The sequence below is a fragment of the Lycorma delicatula genome, chromosome 3 (genome assembly GCF_047948215.1).
Source record: "Lycorma delicatula isolate Av1 chromosome 3, ASM4794821v1, whole genome shotgun sequence".
In the NCBI taxonomy this organism is placed as follows: Eukaryota; Metazoa; Arthropoda; class Insecta; order Hemiptera; family Fulgoridae; genus Lycorma; species Lycorma delicatula.
The window spans coordinates 179,214,864-179,234,214 of record NC_134457.1 but is presented as its reverse complement, the minus strand read 5'-3'; the positions used below and the strand labels follow the sequence as shown (position 1 = coordinate 179,234,214).

General features: G+C 28.3%; 1 protein-coding gene across 2 annotated transcripts in view; it reads right to left on the bottom strand.

Moving 5' to 3' along the window:
* The window catches only part of Rme-8 (receptor mediated endocytosis 8), a 189,307-nt gene that overhangs the window by 87,355 nt on the left and 82,601 nt on the right, over positions 1 to 19,351 (bottom strand). For both annotated transcript variants that reach the window (XM_075361095.1, XM_075361097.1), the window contains 4 exons: positions 18,463 to 18,639; positions 14,595 to 14,777; positions 8,735 to 8,937; positions 4,822 to 4,978 (listed from right to left, as the gene is read on the bottom strand). In XM_075361095.1, the coding sequence (XP_075217210.1) occupies positions 4,822 to 4,978; positions 8,735 to 8,937; positions 14,595 to 14,777; positions 18,463 to 18,639 (720 nt within the window). The remainder of the gene's footprint in view (positions 1 to 4,821; positions 4,979 to 8,734; positions 8,938 to 14,594; positions 14,778 to 18,462; positions 18,640 to 19,351) is intronic.

Genomic DNA, 19,351 nt, shown 5'->3' with positions numbered 1-19,351 from the left:
GAGATTTCAGTTCTGGTATATATTTTGCATACATAAATGCATTATTAGAGTTTTTAATGCTTTTTTTTCAATTCCTTTTCAAACGTATGTTAATTATTTTCATTTTTTTTTGACAATTATTGTCAACATCTATGTATGACTATATCTTTTAATATATTCTTAATGCTATAAATAAAAATTATGTCTGTATTCAAACTTAACCCTTATACTAATTTATTATTCTGCCCATCTTTGAAAAATACTATAAAAGGAAAATCAAAATCATGTAACTTTATATAAGCTATAGTAATTGTTTTCATGATTTTCAATCAGAAAAGTCCAATCTATTTACTGAAATGTAAAGTAATAAATACTAGTTGATTAATTTAAATGAATTTATATAATTTCTACTTCAAACTTTGTAAAGAGAAAGCATAATTTAAATATTTTTTCAAACCTATCAAGCCTAAAAAAAGAGATATTATTTGTATAATTTCAAATTTAATACTTCCCAAAACTGAAAATTATAGATTATTATTATCATCATCATCCCTTACAATATAATGTATTTTGTTAAAGAAAAAACAAAACTGAATTATTTTTTAAACCACAAAATTAAAAAAAAAAAAAAAAAATAGTAAATCCAATCCAGTGTTATGGTAGTCTATCTTAAGGTATTAATGAAACACATCTTGTGAAAATTCTGGGCAAATTGAAAAAAAGTTAATACATGCACGTTTACTACTTTTACAAATGTACCCCAACTCTTTTTTGGGGTTACAAATCTTCTCAATATTGATAAAAGCTCATTAAAGAAAAATAACAAAAAGAAATCATATCAATCTCTTTGAACAGTGAATTGAAATCCTATTTTTAAGAGGTGGTGATTATGTAGAAAACTAAATTATTAATTTTTATTTTTTAATTGTTCTCATTTTGTTACCGTTCAGCCCTTACTTCTGAATAGTGTCTTGCACTTGCATATATATATATATATATATATATATATATATATATATATATATATATATACATATACATACAGTTTGGTTTATACTAAATTCAGTTTAATTTTTTGCTTTTCTGTTTCATAAGATTTTCATAGCATACAATTTTATAAAATTTATGTTGAGTAATGAAGGGTGATTAGATTTCTTTTTGTGGATGGTGGCATTAGGAGTTTTCTAAAAAAAAAACCTCTGTAATTATTTCAATAAAACTCTTTATGTCAAAAAGAATTTATTGATAAATTATAATCAGTTTCTACAGTAAATGATTGTTTAATTTATTGTGCAGTATTAAACAGTGCAGTTTAATTTACTGTTGCTGTAATTTATTTAAAATATTAAATGTCCAGTTTTCATGTTAGGACTAAATGTTACTAAAATGTCATCTACATATGTTGTCTACAAAAGGATGTTATGTCAACAGGTTATACTACACATTTTTCTCAAAGTGCTGTAAAAAAATTTCAGACAAAGCAGTCAAAAATGGGATTCTCATTGAAAAACCACTGTGTATATAAAAATTATCATAAAGGGTAAGATAATTTTGTTTAAATGTGTTATAAATTACAGTAATTACACCGTTATTGTTGTTACATGTTCCTTTTTTTAGGAGTTCATTTTTAATAATATGTTTATAATATCTTTAATGGGTAAATTTATATACATATTATTTATTATTGTTAGAACCATTTTACAATTGTTATTCATTTTTAAATTACATATTTTATCAATCAATTCTTATCTGTTATTTACGGTATAAGAATAAGGGGTACAATTAATTTTAATCTAATTATTTCATCAGCATTGTAAAAATAAAATACACAACTATGTTTGAAATTTATGATTGGTCTGTATGGGATTCTGTCAAACCATTCAAATCATTGGTTTTTAGGAAAAATGAACATAATCTACTGTGATATGTAACTGACATAATGATTTAAATGGCTCTGATATTACTTATAAATTTAATTGTTTTTAAGGGTCTTTTATTCTCCAAAATTATTTCTCATTGAAGCATCATATATTTTATTTAGGTTTTCTTTTTCATAAATAATCAACGGCTTATTTTTTTCTGATTCAATAACACTGTCATAATTATCATCTAATTGTTCAAATTTTTTTTTTTTTTTATCTTACATTTGGACAAATTGTCTGCTGTTAGATTTCTTTTATTTCCATATTCTTGGATACTGCATTTCATCAATTTGATATGCATGTTACAAGTTATACCATAATGTTTTTTATGGCATTATGTTTTTTAAATTAAATTCTATATCCAAAATTAATTTTTTTATAAAATATTTATTATTAGTAAATATTATATTCAACATTTTATACGGGGTATTGTAAGATCATTTTACTGTGCACATCCTGATACTGTACACTTAATTCCATTACGGACTATTATACACAGATACTCATATTTGATTTATGGAATGTAGTTATGTATAACTGGTAATGTCTAGCAGCAAATGTTGGAAATGTCCACCACTTTTCTGAAGGCAGGTCTGACCAATGGTCTGTACCATTTTTTTGACACACTCGTAGGACATCACAGCTAATGAAATTCATCTCAAAAAATATGAAAATGGAAAATGGTGGGCATTTCCAACATTTGCTGTAAGAAATTAGCAGTTGTGCATAACTACTTTCATGAATCAACTCAAATTTGAGTATCTGTATTATAGTCCACAGTGGAATTTAGCATAGTGTATGCAGTTCATGATGTGCAAGATAAAATGATCTCACTATATAACCAGAAAGTAAGCTCTGTTTCTAAATACTGCTGCTGCAATGCTACTATCAAGATTCTACAAATGTTAGCTGAAGCCTCTAACGTGGTAGAAAGGGGCTGACCTCATTCTTATTCAGTTGAATAGCACTTCTTAGTGTGTATTGTAATATTTAAGAAAATCAAGACAATCAATGCATGTGAAATTCAGTCTAAGCCATTTTTTGAATGTAATGAACACTGAACTGGTAAAATTCACAGTCAAATATTATGCTATGAAGAAAATGCAATGATTGATTCCATGGCACAGAAATGGGTGCAATTTAGTGAAAGATGCAATAACATGCACTATGATGAATGGAGTAGATGGGCATCTTTGATTATTGACAATTTGGTGTGTGCAACTGATAAGATAAAGAGAAAAAAATGATTCACCATCATATCTCTTTCCAAGCATCTTCCAGAAACTTCATGATTGCTTTTTCATGAACTTGAGTCTGAGAAACAGAATTCTCATTAATATATGGCTTGCATCAGAATCATGATGCAGGCAGCATCCCTTATATGTCAAAGGAATACAACTTCTGATTCTCTACTAATATAAGTGCCTCAACAATGGCGGGAACTATGGACAAAAAAAATATTTAAAAACATGCTTTTAAAAAAGTCTCGAAAAATGGATTACCCAGTAAACATAAATAAAAGATAATTTTGTTTTTAATAAAATAATATGTATAAAGTTGTCAATTTTCACAAGAATACAATGAAAAGCATGAGGCGCAACCTCAGTTCTACTTTGCACCTTAACTTTAGTTCATCCAATGAGATTTACTAGATATTGTATGCTGAAGCTATCATTTCCATTCTGCATCAAAACCTTTGTCATATTTAAAGAATTTATGTAGATATTGAATATGAAAATGGACCCCATGCTTTTTATTGTGATGTTTTGAAAATAGACACTTTATACATATTACATTGTTGAAAACAAAATTATCTTCTACTTATGTTTATTGGGTAATCCATTTTTTAATTTTTTAAAAGCATGCTTTTAAAATTTTTTTATTTATTTTATACTTTTTATTAGTATAATGTTTAAATATCTAAACACAATATTTACTGTTTAAATATTGACAGGAGTTTTCGATATCTCATACAAGGGTGTTGAAGCGTTATGTTGGTTGATCGACTACATCATTGTTTATCCCAAAAACCTACTGCACATGTGTACTACTCTCCACCTTCTGCACATTAAATACAGTTCAGCAAGTGTTAATCTTGGAACTAAAGTGAGCTAAAAAAAAGCAGGCAATAAAGAAATATTTGTACTTCAAAGAGCAATACAAATTTTACACGAGTATGTTTTTTAAATAGCTTTTTGAGACTTACTTTCTGGATAATCTCTCTTATAACAATATTCTTATCAATATTTTCTAGATCAATTTTAATCATACTAATTAATTTTTCTCTTTTAATTTGTTATTAGTGTTTACTGGATTATTTTACTTTTTTCATGTTAAATTATTGATTTTCTTATTACGTAAATTAAAAATTTTACTAAATTACTAATTTTTTAAAAATATCCAGTTTGAATTTTCATTCCTTATTATTGACACTTTTATTTTGCAGAATATATTCTGTTTTTAAAAAAAATAAATTTATATTTTATTATTATTACTATATCCATCAAAAATTAATTAACAGACTTTAGCGTATTATTAAAGAAGCTGTAAAATTTACTTTGGATATCAGTTAAAGTTTAAATTATAGTATATAAACAACTTTTGAACAAAACTACACTTGCACCTTAAGTGTGGAATAATAATAGCAATGATGTAAAAAAACTCAGTGTTTTCCAAGCATGTCAGTTCATCTACTATACTTCAGTACATCAACAATACATATCTGATAAAAACACACTAATTGTTTTTTTCTTTCTATGTATTTTACTTTTTCCTTGGATGTCTCAGGAACAATGTAATTCTTGTCAGAATGTGCATTTATATAACATCTTTAAATTCATTAGCCTACTTTTGTAGCCGGGTAAAAAAATGTTAAGTTAATAAAAAAAAAAATAAAAAACAATCTTTAACTCAAACTTACCCTATCTAACATCCCAACAATGTATTTAGTATCACAAAAGGCACCAATTTCATTATGATATTTAGCATATACTACTGTCATAGCACGTAAACATTTACATTTCATTTCTGCTCTTGTTAACAGAAATCTATGATATAAATTATTAAAGAAAACATTTCTGGAAAAAAATAATAAAACAACATTGATAATAAATAATGTGTAAATGTAAGTAAACAGTTATGGTAAATAAAGTAATTTGTGAATATAAAAATAGATAAAACTAAGTTCATTATAATAAAAATTACAATTCTACAACATTAGTAAATCAATAAATAATTAACAGTCAATAATGTAAATTAAAAAATAAATTTCACTAAATAATAATTTCAAAACATTTTACATCATATAATGGGTACAAAAAAAAAAAAATATATATATATACATTTTTTTTTTTTTTTGTCTTCAGTCATTTGACTGGTTTGATGCAGCTCTCCAAGATTCCCTATCTAGTGCTAGTCGTTTCATTTCAGTATACCCTCTACATCCTACATCCCTAACAATTTGTTTTACATATTCCAAACGTGGCCTGCCTACACAATTTTTCCCTTCTACCTGTCCTTCCAAAATTAAAGCGACTATTCCAGGATGCCTTAGTATGTGGCCTATAAGTCTGTCTCTTCTTTTAACTATATTTTTCCAAATGCTTCTTTCTTCATCTATTTGCCGCAATACCTCCTCATTTGTCACTTTATCCACCCATCTGATTTTTAACATTCTCCTATAGCACCACATTTCAAAAGCTTCTAACCTTTTCTTCTCAGATACTCCGATTGTCCAAGTTTCACTTCCATATAAAGCGACACTCCAAACATACACTTTCAAAAATCTTTTCCTGACATTTAAATTAATTTTTGATGTAAACAAATTATATTTCTTACTGAAGGCTCGTTTAGCTTGTGCTATTCGGCATTTTATATCGCTCCTGCTTCGTCCATCTTTAGTAATTCTACTTCCCAAATAACAAAATTCTTCTACCTCCATAATATTTTCTCCTCCTATTTTCACATTCAGTGGTCCATCTTTGTTATTTCTACTACATTTCATTACTTTTGTTTTGTTCTTGTTTATTTTCATGCGATAGTTCTTGCGTAGGACTTCATCTATGCCGTTCATTGTTTCTTCTAAATCCTTTTTATTCTCGGCTAGAATTACTATATCATCAGCAAATCGTAGCATCTTTATCTTTTCACCTTGTACTGTTACTCCGAATCTAAATTGTTCTTTAACATCATTAACTGCTAGTTCCATGTAAAGATTAAAAAGTAACGGAGATAGAGAACATCCTTGTCGGACTCCCTTTCTTATTATGGCTTCTTTCTTATGTTCTTCAATTGCTACTGTTGCTGTTTGGTTCCTGTACATGTTAGCAATTGTTCTTCTATCTCTGTATTTGAACCCTAATTTTTTTAAAATGCTGAACATTTTATTCCAGTCTACGTTATCGAATGCCTTTTCTAGGTCTATAAACGCCACGTACGTTGGTTTGTTTTTCTTTAATCTTCCTATATTATATATACATAATATAAACATATAATACAATGTATGTGAATATGTGCAATTACGTTGCAATAAATTATCTCCAAATAACTAATTAATATCTAGAATAATTAACCAATAGTCTTTTAGGAAGGTTTTGCATGAAATGGGACAAATTTAGTCAACTGTTGGCATAGTGTAAAACTGATGTATTACTCTGTATACTTTACATTACATACCCTTGGTTTTCAACAGCTTCCTGAACAATAATAATAGGTACATTCACAATTAATTCTTTAAAACAGAAGACAGAATTAATTATACAAATTTTGATTTTGATTCACAATTACAGGTATATTACAATAATTGTTATTGATTAGTAATAATCAAAACTATAAATTAAAAACTCATTCAATAATGAGAACTCACAATTCTGAAAATGTGAAAACTAAACTAAAAACTCCAATTTAAAAATTCAAACATGTTGTTTGCTAAACCAATGGAAGATTTTATAAGCTTCACTGCACACAGTCAGGCATAAGTGGGAGTTATTATGATATGCAACAATGGACATCCTGCACCTAATTTAAGCTAACTGGAGAGTACTACTACGTTAGTTATTCCCTAATGTTTAAGTGTAAGTGAATTTAATGCTGATCACCATAAACCATATTATAAATATGTCAACTGGTGTTATGAAGTAGGAATAAATAATAATAATAAAATATAAAATTCTGCTTAATTTTATAACCAGTATATTATTACTATGAATATCAAATCTCGTTGTTGAAGCATATAGAAGCAACTTGAAGCTTTTGTTATTTAAAATGTGATGGAATAAAAATTGGCTTTAGAACAGAAAAGTGTTTAAGGTTAATAATAATCAGGCCCCCCCCCCCCCCGTTGGGGATGCCACAAATCCCAACACTGACAAATCAGCCTGAGGTTCTTAATACACTGGGATGAACTCTCATCAGTAGGCACTTTTTGGATATTCTCTGCAATATTGTTTCAAATTTACACTTACTGACCACAGGATTTTCATTTTTATTCATTCTGTGACTGATATTTAGCACAACTACCCTGTAATTATTTAAATTTGTGTGCAGTCACCTTGGTATCTATCACGTTGTCACCATTTTATCCTTTTTCCTCCACCAAGCGAATCTGTTCGATTCAAAAAATTTCTGCTGACTATTAAGGGTGCCACCAGTTAGCCAATTAAAAATTAGGAAGTGAAAAAAACAGATGTTAAACAAGTATCAAATTATAACTATCACATTTGAATTTAAATAAAAAAAATTGAATTGATCAAATTTAAATAAATTGTAATATTGTAGATAAATATAATGTATAAATAAATAAACAAACGAATAAATTAGAATTAAGCAAGTAAAAATAAAACATATTTTAGGAAAGCAAATTAATAAATAAGTGGCGATATTAAGAAATGAACTAAACACAAATAAAAAATAATAAACTAACAATTTAACAAACCAACAGTAAACAATACAATACAAACTAACATTATAAATTATATGTAATTGTATATTTAACATTAAACAGGTAAAGATTAGTGAGTGAAGTGAGTTTTAGGTTAAGTTTGGTTAGATTATGTTGAAATCATAAGAAGTTCAGTACACAGAAATGACGATGTTACCTTTCTTTTTCTGTTTAGTCTCTGGAACCACCATAACATACTTTAGAGAATGAATGAGGATGATATGTAGTCATATTTTTCATGATTAAATATGTAAATTTAATTATCAATAAAAAAAAATTAACCTTCACTAAATGAAGGCAACTGAAATTTTCCTGTAATATTGGTCACGTTAACAACATAAACTTTCAAAAATTATTTTTAAAAGTCATGTATTAATTGCTTAAAACTATGTAATTTAACCTCCCACAACTATAAGCTTGCAAATTTGTAACAGAACTGCAGTTGTATTATTTGAAAGAGTTTTATTGAAAAAATTCTAGTATTTATAGAATTTACTTTTTAAGAAAACTATGAATAATTTGGCTAGTAACTCATCCTTATTAGTCACTGACAAATCTGTAACTTTAGACCATTTCGTAGTTAAGTTAATTAATCAAACATTTGTAAAATTATATATTTTTAATTACAAAATACAATTCTTAATCATTTTGTAAATTTTATGCTAAATGATATTACAGTGCAGTTTTAATAGTTATAAATGTATCATATTTAGAATAAAAATCTAGTCCAATCTTAATGGTAGGTCTATTACAAATAAAATGATGCATTTATTATTAATAAAAAACTTACAACAATTTAAAAAAAAAAAACATAAAAAGAAAAATACATCCTTTCCAACAGTTTTAACTTCAATTACGTTTAATGATACTAAAAAAGTAACAGTTTTGCGCTTACACATTTTTTATTTCACAATCAGTAGACTTTTCATCTAACAGTAGACGTAGATAGTAACCATCAACAAAGACTTCTTCTGAAAGAGATCGATAATGAACTTCAAATTCATTATGATTCCATGCAATTAAATTATCTTGCAACTCTCTATCAGAATTAAATAACCTTACTTCATTTTCAAGTGCTTCTCTCAATTCCTCACGTGTCTACAAAAGAAAAAGATCAGAAAAATAATACTTGTAAAAATTTAGAAATATGTATATTACTGAAGAAATTATAAGTATTAAAGAAGATGTTCATCTCAAAATTGTTAATGCATTACAGTTAATATAGGTAATTAAAATTGAAGCTTTTTCTAATCAATATGTATTTTCAATTACTAATAAAATATGTCAAAATAGTGAAAATATTGTAAAATTGCAGAATATAAAGATATAAGTGGTGCAAAATTAGAAGTATCATAAAGTCACTTTTTTTGTAAAGGAACCGCAATTTACCAATGTAAAGATAGCTTTTAGCTATAACTTTTATTTCACCATTAAAATACCAATTGAAGATTTTTGTAGGTCTTATCCTACTTCATACAAACAAAAGCTCATTTGGCTAATTATTTGGAGGTGGTAATAAAACATTCCTAAGACAAAAAAAAATCAATTTGGTAAGAAAAAAATCATTTTACATCCTCTAGAAGTCTAATTCACAGTTCCTAATGCCCTTCAATGTAGAATGTAATTTCTTCCACATTAAGAAACATGTGATTGTGTTTCCACCATAATACTTTTTCAACAATAGCATCGATCTAACAAATTTTTTTTGTAACATCAACAAAATTATTTATTTATAATTGATTTTGCTGAAGAAAATAGAAAAAAGTAATTGACAAATAACTACAATGTAGTCACTTGTTATTATGAACAATATTGTACATGTCTTAAAAAATGGCAAAAAATTAAACCGGAAAATAATAAATTAAAACAATCATTCTATAAAACAATCTTTATCTATAGAGAAACAACATTCTATTCAACCATATAATAAAATATTAGGCTTTGAAAAAGAAAAGAACAATTTTATTTTTTTTGTCTTCAGTCATTTGACTGGTTTGATGCAGCTCTCCAAGATTCCCTATCTAGTGCTAGTCGTTTCATTTCAGTATACCCTCTACATCCTACATCCCTAACAATTTGTTTTACATATTCCAAACGTGGCCTGCCTACACAATTTTTTCCTTCTACCTGTCCTTCCAATATTAAAGCGACTATTCCAGGATGCCTTAGTATGTGGCCTATAAGTGTGTCTCTTCTTTTAACTATATTTTTCCAAATGCTTCTTTCTTCATCTATTTGCCGCAATACCTCTTCATTTGTCACTTTATCCACCCATCTGATTTTTAACATTCTCCTATAGCACCACATTTCAAAAGCTTATAATCTTTTCGTCTCAGATACTCCGATTGTCCAAGTTTCACTTCCATATAAAGCGACACTCCAAACATACACTTTCAAAAATCTTTTCCTGACATTTAAATTAATTTTTGATGTAAACAAATTATATTTCTTACTGAAGGCTCGTTTAGCTTGTGCTATTCGGCATTTTATATCGCTCCTGCTTTGTCCATCTTTAGTAATTCTACTTCCCAAATAACAAAATTCTTCTACCTCCATAATCTTTTCTCCTCCTATTTTCACATTCAGCGGCCCATCTTTGTTATTTCTACTACATTTCATTACTTTTGTTTTGTTCTTGTTTATTTTCATGCGATAGTTCTTGCGTAGGACTTCATCTATGCCGTTCATTGTTTCTTCTAAATCCTTTTTACTCTCGGCTAGAATTACTATATCATCAGCAAATCGTAGCATCTTTATCTTTTCACCTTGTACTGTTACTCCGAATCTAAATTGTTCTTTAACATCATTAACTGCTAGTTCCATGTAAAGATTAAAAAGTAAAGGAGATAGGGAACATCCTTGTTGGACTCCCTTTCTTATTACGGCTTCTTTCTTATGTTCTTCAATTGTTACTGTTACTGTTTGGTTCCTGTACATGTTAGCAATTGTTCTTCTATCTCTGTATTTGAACCCTAATTTTTTTTTAAATGCTGAACATTTTATTCCAGTCTACGTTATCGAATGCCTTTTCTAGGTCTACAAACGCCAAGTATGTTGGTTTGTTTTTCTTTAATCTTCCTTCTACTATTAATCTGAGGCCTAAAATCGCTTCCCTTTCCCTATACTTTTTCTGAAACCAAATTGGTCTTCTCCTAACACTTCCTCCACTCTCCTCTCAATTCTTCTGTATAGAATTCTAGTTAAGATTTTTGATGCATGACTAGTTAAACTAATTGTTCTGTATTCTTCACATTTATCTGCCCCTGCTTTCTTTGGTATCATTACTATAACACTTTTTTTGAAGTCTGACGGAAATTCCCCTTTTTCATAAATATTACACACCAGTTTGTATAATCTATCAATCGCTTCCTCACCTGCACTGCGTAGTAATTCTACAGGTATTCCGTCTATTCCAGGAGCCTTTCTGCCATTTAAATCTTTTAATGCTCTTAAATTCAGATCTCAGTATTGTTTCTCCCATTTCATCCTCCTCAACTTCCTCTATTTTTCTTTTTTTCCTCTATACACCATTTTCTAATTCATTTCCTCCGTATAACTCTTCAATATATTCCACCCATCTATCGACTTTACCTTTCATATTATATATTGGTGTACTATCTTTGTTTAACACATTATTAGATTTTAATTTATGTACTCCAAAATTTTCCTTAACTTTCCTGTATGCTCTGTCTATTTTACCAATTATCCTTTCTCTTTCCACTTCTGAACACTTTTCTTTAATCCACTCTTCTTTTTCTAGTTTGCACTTCCTGTTTATAATATTTCTTAATTGTCGATAGTTCCTTTTACTTTCTTCATCACTAGTAATCTTATATTTTCTACGTTCATCAATCAGCTGTAATATATCATCTGAAATCCAAGCTTTTCTACCAGCTTTTTTTGTTACGCCTAAGTTCCCTTCTGCTGATTTATAAATTTCCTTTTTAACATTATTCCATTCTTCTTGTACACTTTCTACCTTATCTTTTTTTACTCACCTCTTGTAACATCCTCCTCAAAAATCTTCTTTACCTCCTCTTCCTCAAGCTTCTCTAAATTCCACTGATTCATCTGACACCTTTCTTCAAGTTTTTAAACCCCAGTCTACATTTCATTATCACTAAATTATGTTCGCTATCATTGTCTGCTCCAGGGTAAGCTTTGCAGTCGACGAGTTGATTTCTAAATCTTTGCTTAAATATGATATAATGTATCTGATACCTTGCAGTATCGCCTGGCTTTTTCCAAGTGTATATTCTTCTATTATGATTTTTAAAATGGGTGTTGGCGATTACTAAATTATACTTTGTGCAAAATTCTATAAGTCGGTCTCCTCTTTCATTCCTTTTGCCCAGCCCGTATTCACCCACTATATTTCCTTCCTTGCCTTTTCCAATGCTTGCATACCAATCTCCAACTATTATTAAATTTTCATCTCCTTTTACGTGTTTAATTGCTTCATCAATCTCTTCGTATACACATTCTACCTCATCATCATGGGCGCTTGTAGGCATATAGACGTTAACAATCGTTGTCGGTTTAAGTTTTGATTTTATCCTTATTACAATGATTCTATCGCTATGCGTCTTGAAATACTCCACTCTCCTCCCTATCTTCTTGTTCATAAAAGAACAATATAATGTAAATAACATTTTTCTTATTTTTTTTTTCCTTTTATGTGAAATTAAATCTACTTTTCTTTTTTACAAATTAGCAACAGTCACTCATCACTGCTGGGTCCCAGTGACTGCGGTTATCAGGTCTCCATGGTCCTTCTGTTCTGTTGAAAGCTCTTTCTTTGTTCAAAGCCAACTGCATCAAGATTTCAAATGAAAATTTCTAAATGAATCAAGATTCTGGCTTATAGAACTTAAGAAGCTATTGTATTGGCGATTTCTAATTTTCTTCTTTCTTGTTACCTAAAAATCCTTTTATTATTTGTACAAACAATATTTATGAAGTTAGCTAATTTCCTTTGCTGCAGTTTTCCTTCAGAAGCAGAGTCTCAAATAATTTTTCTAATATTAGGTCCAGTAAATAACCTTCATAAAGGTTGACTTCACTTGTGGGAAATGTTCTCCTAATAATTGAAGCCTACACCTTCTTTATTAATTAATTCCTTAACCTTTATCAAATTTTTCATCAATCCTAACTTGATGTGGAACGAAGGAAGAAGAAGAATCTTCCTAGTACAGACATTATTCCATTGAAATCAAATCATACAAGAAAAGAATTCTTTATTTTATAAAACACTAAGGAAGCAGCGTAACTTTTTCTGAAGGATTTAATGTTTGTCCTATCTGCAAACATATTTTGCTGTTGTAATCTAGAGCAGAAAAGTTCAGCCTGCTGTTTTGTTAGGCCCAGATCATGCATCCAATCATTAAATTTGTTTTTTAATGGATAAGATGGGGTTCAGTAGACATCTGAGGACTATAAATGGGAATATAAGTGCTCTTAGAATGACCCATAATTTAACAGTTTGTGTATCATCGTGTCACAAAGTTCTGATATGTTAATATCATCCCACTTCAATGAAGAATTTGGTATCATTATGCCTTCTCTATTTGGAAACAATCTAAGTGTTGATGGCACATTCAGATATTCTATTTTATGTTTTTGTTTTTTTTGAATATCTTCTTTGTTTGTAAGAAAAAAGTAGTGATCATTAAAATGACTGATAGGCTTCATGATACAAAGTAGTCAAGAAACTATAAATGACTTCTGTTGCCTTCCATCCACTGAACTAGTTACACTACAGCATACATAACCAACATGAGAAACCAAATTTTTAATTTGATCCAAATTTTACAAACAAACGAGAATCTTTTTTCTCTTCTTTTATTGTAGATCTATCTTGTGACTTAATACATAATGCCCATAGTTACAATAAAATTTATCTGGTGAATTTTAACATGATGTATGGTGAAAACTTCATATTTTGAAATAAAATTATGCTTAAATAACACACAACTGTATTGAACAAAGGCTGTCTTTCTACCAGGAGGAACACAACATTCCAGTACCCCCACCACTAACCTGCAGAGTTGCCAATTGCGAAGTATTGAAATTACTGAATTATAATAGGTGGTAATAAATAAAACCATAAAATAAAAGTGATGAGACCTTTTTTTAATGGTTAACATTTAAATAAGAAGAAAAATTAATTACAAAAATGATAATTTGATGCAAGTTACCAATATACTGTTGGCTAGTGTAATGACTAGAGTTCAAGGAAGATATTTATTATAAATGTAAAATTACAAAGTAAATAAAAACAATAACTTGTAAATAAATCAATTTTGCTTATTTATGAAACTTGGAACATGTTACTTCAATAAACAAAGAGTATGGAGGAAAAGCAAAAGCATTTTCATTTTATTAAAAGAGACCTTACAAAGGGTTATAACCTGTACAAAAATCATATTCAGCACATGAAAAAATATTATAGAATTGAGTAAAAAATTACAATGCAAGTAAAACAAATATTTTACTTCAAAAATAAAAACTTTTGCAAAACAAACTGAACCAAATTTTATGATACAATGATTTTATAATAACTAACTTCAAAATATTTTCATTTTCTTTGCACAGACAGCCAAAAATGTAATTTTTTCTATAGATTCACAGATTACATTTTGAAGCGCATTATTAAATATCATATAATTTGGTTTGGTTTGATGTTGCAAAACTTTATATTTTCAGAATTATATAATCATAAAAATGGGTAAAGACTCTGCAAAAAAACACTTTACCTTATGATTCCAAATTAAATTAGGACGTGAATGATCTTGATAAAATTTATGATAAAACAACTTCCAGTTCCCGACACTTTTTACCCTTTCTCGTCGCTTACGTAAAACAACTGGCCGATCTTTTGTTCGGTCTTCTTTTCTTTCTAAACTAAGACTAGCACCCCACCAGTGTTCTAAGGTACGCTACATAAATAAAAACAAATTAAGTCAATGACAATATAATAAATATAAAATGACAATCAAAATTAATCAATATTAGTGAAAATATATTGATTTGATGCTGCTGAACGCAAATAAATATCTTTACATGAATTTATTCTAAATATCAGAGTGATCATGATAATGGATAGATAGCATATAAGAATGGCTCTGAAATTAAAAATAAAAATGTTGCTACCCTTATAAGGATAAAATATAAAAAAAATAATCATTACTCCTTGTTCACTGTACTGTCTATTGAAGATCAGGAGTTATTCTGTTTAGTGTTTATCTAAGTATTGTCTAGATACTGCTCAGAGTACATCTGTCAAATAGAAATATATATCTAATCAATGTTGAATAGTGAGTTAATTATTTTCCAAATAAACAATTTTAAATTGAATCTATTTTGGATAGAATATTTAATGATTATCATAAGAATTTTTTAATTTTGTTATTTGTAACAATGAAAAAAAGAACATTTGAAAATTGAAAAAAAATAAAGGTACATGAAATAGTTAAGTAAGGTTTACAATGAGGATTACATATTCTGAATGAATTAATGATTAAAAAATCTTTTATACGTAAAATAAATACATCCATCATCTAATGAATTCTATTCAGGATGAACACTTAACACTAAATATTAACTCTTTATCATATTTATGAAACAACTGTTAAAATGTAACCAAACCTCAGTAACTTTATTAAATCTTTATTGTCCACTTTTTTAATTATCTTCCACTTCATAAAGTAAATAGGAAAATAATAATTAGTTAATTGATCACCATATTATTTTAATTTTTCCAACAAATAGCGTAATAAAAAAATACTCTATACAATTCAGTTCAATTAAAGGGTGGTATGGCATAACCAAAACAATGTAGGAAACCAGATGCAAGAAATAAGTCACTCTTGGGATAACTGATCTCAAAATAACAAACACCCCATGCCAGGCTTTCTAAGGAAGGTGAGGAGTAAATAGTTTAGTGCTGCTTCTTCACTGAGCCAAATGTACTGTTGCAAACTAGCATACAAAGAACACCGAAATGAAGCTCTTCAGCCTTGCAAGTGACTTCTTCACTCTGTTCATCACATGAGCCATCAGTATAATGAACATACTTACTGTTAGAGAAAGTAACTCTGACTAGTGCCTCTTACATCAAAATGCTTTTCATGTGTTACACCACAGGAAAGACTGGGACAGTTATTTATCCAACAAATTAATGTATCTCTTCTGCTAAGAATTCTTCATTATCTTCAATATATATATTTATTATGGTATAGAACATAATATAGATACAATTTTTTTTTTCATTTTACACATACTTTTTCTTTATTTTAGTTCATACGAAGTCTAATACAGGAATAACAGAAAGTTGCATATTGCAACTTTTTATATCACTTGTTATACTGCATAATCCTGTCTCATTACAAGTTAGTCTATTGAGCAATATTATATCACTATACACCAGTGTTGCAAACCTTATTCAGTTGAAATTCCAGTACATCAAAGAAATTATTATTTCCACTATCTTTAAGTTACTGAGGTTGGAATTTAAATGTAATATTCCATTACTATCTTAAAAGGAGGCACTGATTAAAAAACACATTAAAAATGGAGAATTTATGTTCTTATTTTAGAACAGTTTGGAGTAATAATGAACTATATTAGTAATCACACAAGAAATGTTTTGCAGCAGTTTGTATACCAAAATAATCTTTTCTTTGCTATATTAATTTTTATTTAATAAGACTGACCAGATATTTGCAAACAATTTATGACATTTTTAAAAATTCTGACAACTGTACAACATGAATTTTAATTCAAGTTTCATGAACAAAACAAGTGTAAGGAAGATATAATGAAGAAATGACAAATTCTAGTCACATTTTTAAGAACAACAGTAGTAAACATACATCAGAACAAGGTAAAATTCTTTAGATAACAAAAGGTAAAAGATAAATTCTGTAACAAATTTTGTTACTATAGACAGGATAAACAAATCTTTCTTAAAAATTTACATCAGAATCAGCAAAATAACATCTTTATTTTTACAGCACATAGAACTGTAATGGTAGCACCAAATCCAAAAAAAATCATTTAAGGTAGGTAGTTAGCAGTAACAACTTACGATGTGAGAAATTTAAAAGAGTATAGCTCATAGATTTTAGTCTCAAAGATCATACAACTTAGACTGCTCAACTCTTTTTTTCTAAGTAACTACAATTGCAATTATTACAACTGGGACAATGTGGGGAAAACCCCACTATTCTTCAGCCATGAGCCTTATTGCTATTGATAGTTCAAAAAATGAGCACAGTCTGACTATTTCTGTATCTGGAGTGTCAAAATTTTCTGAGCGAGATCAGGAATGTCAACACCTTCAAAAAGTAGACCCAAAACATGTGGAATTTCTTCCAGTCCAGCAGTTCACATTATAAAATGATGTGATTATAAACTGATGATAAATTTGTATCACCTTGAAGTGAACCTAGATTAATATGCACATATTAGTTTATGTCCACATAGGGCCTTACTACATCATCCTGTACTCAACCACAACAGGAAGTCACAGAGGAGTCTACAGTTTTCAAATTATTATCTTCTCCAGATCTTTCAAATTCTTGTGTGCTGATCACTGACATATTTAAAATAATTGACATCTTTGGCTGCAGTTGAGTTAAAGCCAAAAATAAATCTACATTAAATAAGAACAAACACTTCTCATTTAACATATTGTATTAGTTCTCTTATTCCTTCCTCTGTCCCTTGTAATCTTGGTACACATATTGCAGCCTTGTAAAAAAAAATAAATAAAGCCTTCTAACATTACTGCAACACCTCAGAGTTGAAATAATATTACAATACAGCTAAAGTGGCTATTATTATATAAGTGGCTATTTTTTATACTTTTTTTTCCTTTTTTATTATAATATCAAAATAAAATTTACAAGTTTCAAGTAATTGGACACATGAGCACACAAACAAAAGAAAATCTGATTCACATTAAAAAAAAAAAAAACAAGTTAAAATTGAAAAATTTAGAAATAATTTTATAAATAAAATCAATTAAGTTATAATGTTGCAACCTATAATTTTTATGATTACAACAGACATCAATAACATTAAAAATTTTTAATATAAGGTATATAAGGAAGGAAAACAAAAAGAACCTATGTTTTTTTTTTTCTTAACCTCCAGGACCACCATTAGGTATTGCTTCAGAGGATGAGATGAATGACTAGTTTTTGTAGCGTGTGAAAATGCCATGCCTGACCGGGATTCAAACCCGGGACCTCCAGGTGGAAAGGTTGAGACACTACCATCACGCCACAGAGATTGGCCTCTTATAATGTTTGTTTTAATCACACACAAAATAATGCCACTTAAATAGGGAGTTAAAATTAAGTCTGTACAAAAGGCTGGACAAAAACTTACCCAATAATTTGGTGCACTATTTCATTATTTAAATGTTTAAAATGATATAAATAAATTGAATGTGCACAGAATTTATAACACAAAATGGAATGGATTGCAATTTTTTTAATATAAATTGGTCAGCTGAACCAAACTAAAAAAATATTTATTATCAACAGTTTTTTCAAAAGAAGTAAAATTACAGAATTAATTTAAAAAGCAACTAAAATAAAGTAAGTACTTACATACCTCAACATGTTTCTCAACAATCCAAAATTGCTTTTCAAATGCAACAAGATGAGGGTTACGTGCTGTCTTTACTGCATGATCATGAGCTAATTTTAAATTATCTCTGAAATTCAGATGATCATCTGAGTTTTCTGGTACTTCTTCATCTGATTCCAAAAAATCTAACAAACTTGGAGGCTAAAAAGGGGTAAAAAATTTTAGTTGTTCTTAATAAAACGTGAGATTAACTAACATTAAGTAAGAAACTGAAATTTAATTTCAGTTAGAAATGTAAATTAACATCTATATACTTGAAATCCATTAATTAAATTAACTGAAATATTTTTTCAATGCACTAAACACAAACCAATGTACTTTTTAATGAAAAAAATTAGTTAATTTAAAAAAAAAAGAAAAAACCATCAAAGAAAAGAAAAGAAAAAGAAGAAGAAAAGAAAGTCACCACTCCTATGACTAGTGTGTGTGAATATTACATGGAAGATTTTTAATATGTGAAATGTTACCAACTGGCCAGGATTTGAACTTAAAAACCTTTTGGATGAAAGGCAGTCATTGTACTCTGTCATGGAAAATGACAGTTTATAATGTTTAAATAAATAAATAAAGCTTGACACAAATTTAAACATAATACAATTTACACATTGACATAATGTGTAAAGTTCTAAATTTAACTAAACACTAAGTCAAAATATTAATACAAATACAATTAACACAAACAAGATAAAAAACATATAATGAATAGAAACATACAAATTATCGCAAATATAGTCTCAATAAATACAATGGCATACAAAATTATATTTCATAAAAATATAACACAAGCTTGGTAAAATGCAATCAAAAATTTTTTTTTTTTTTTTTTTGTCTTCAGTCATTTGACTGGTTTGAT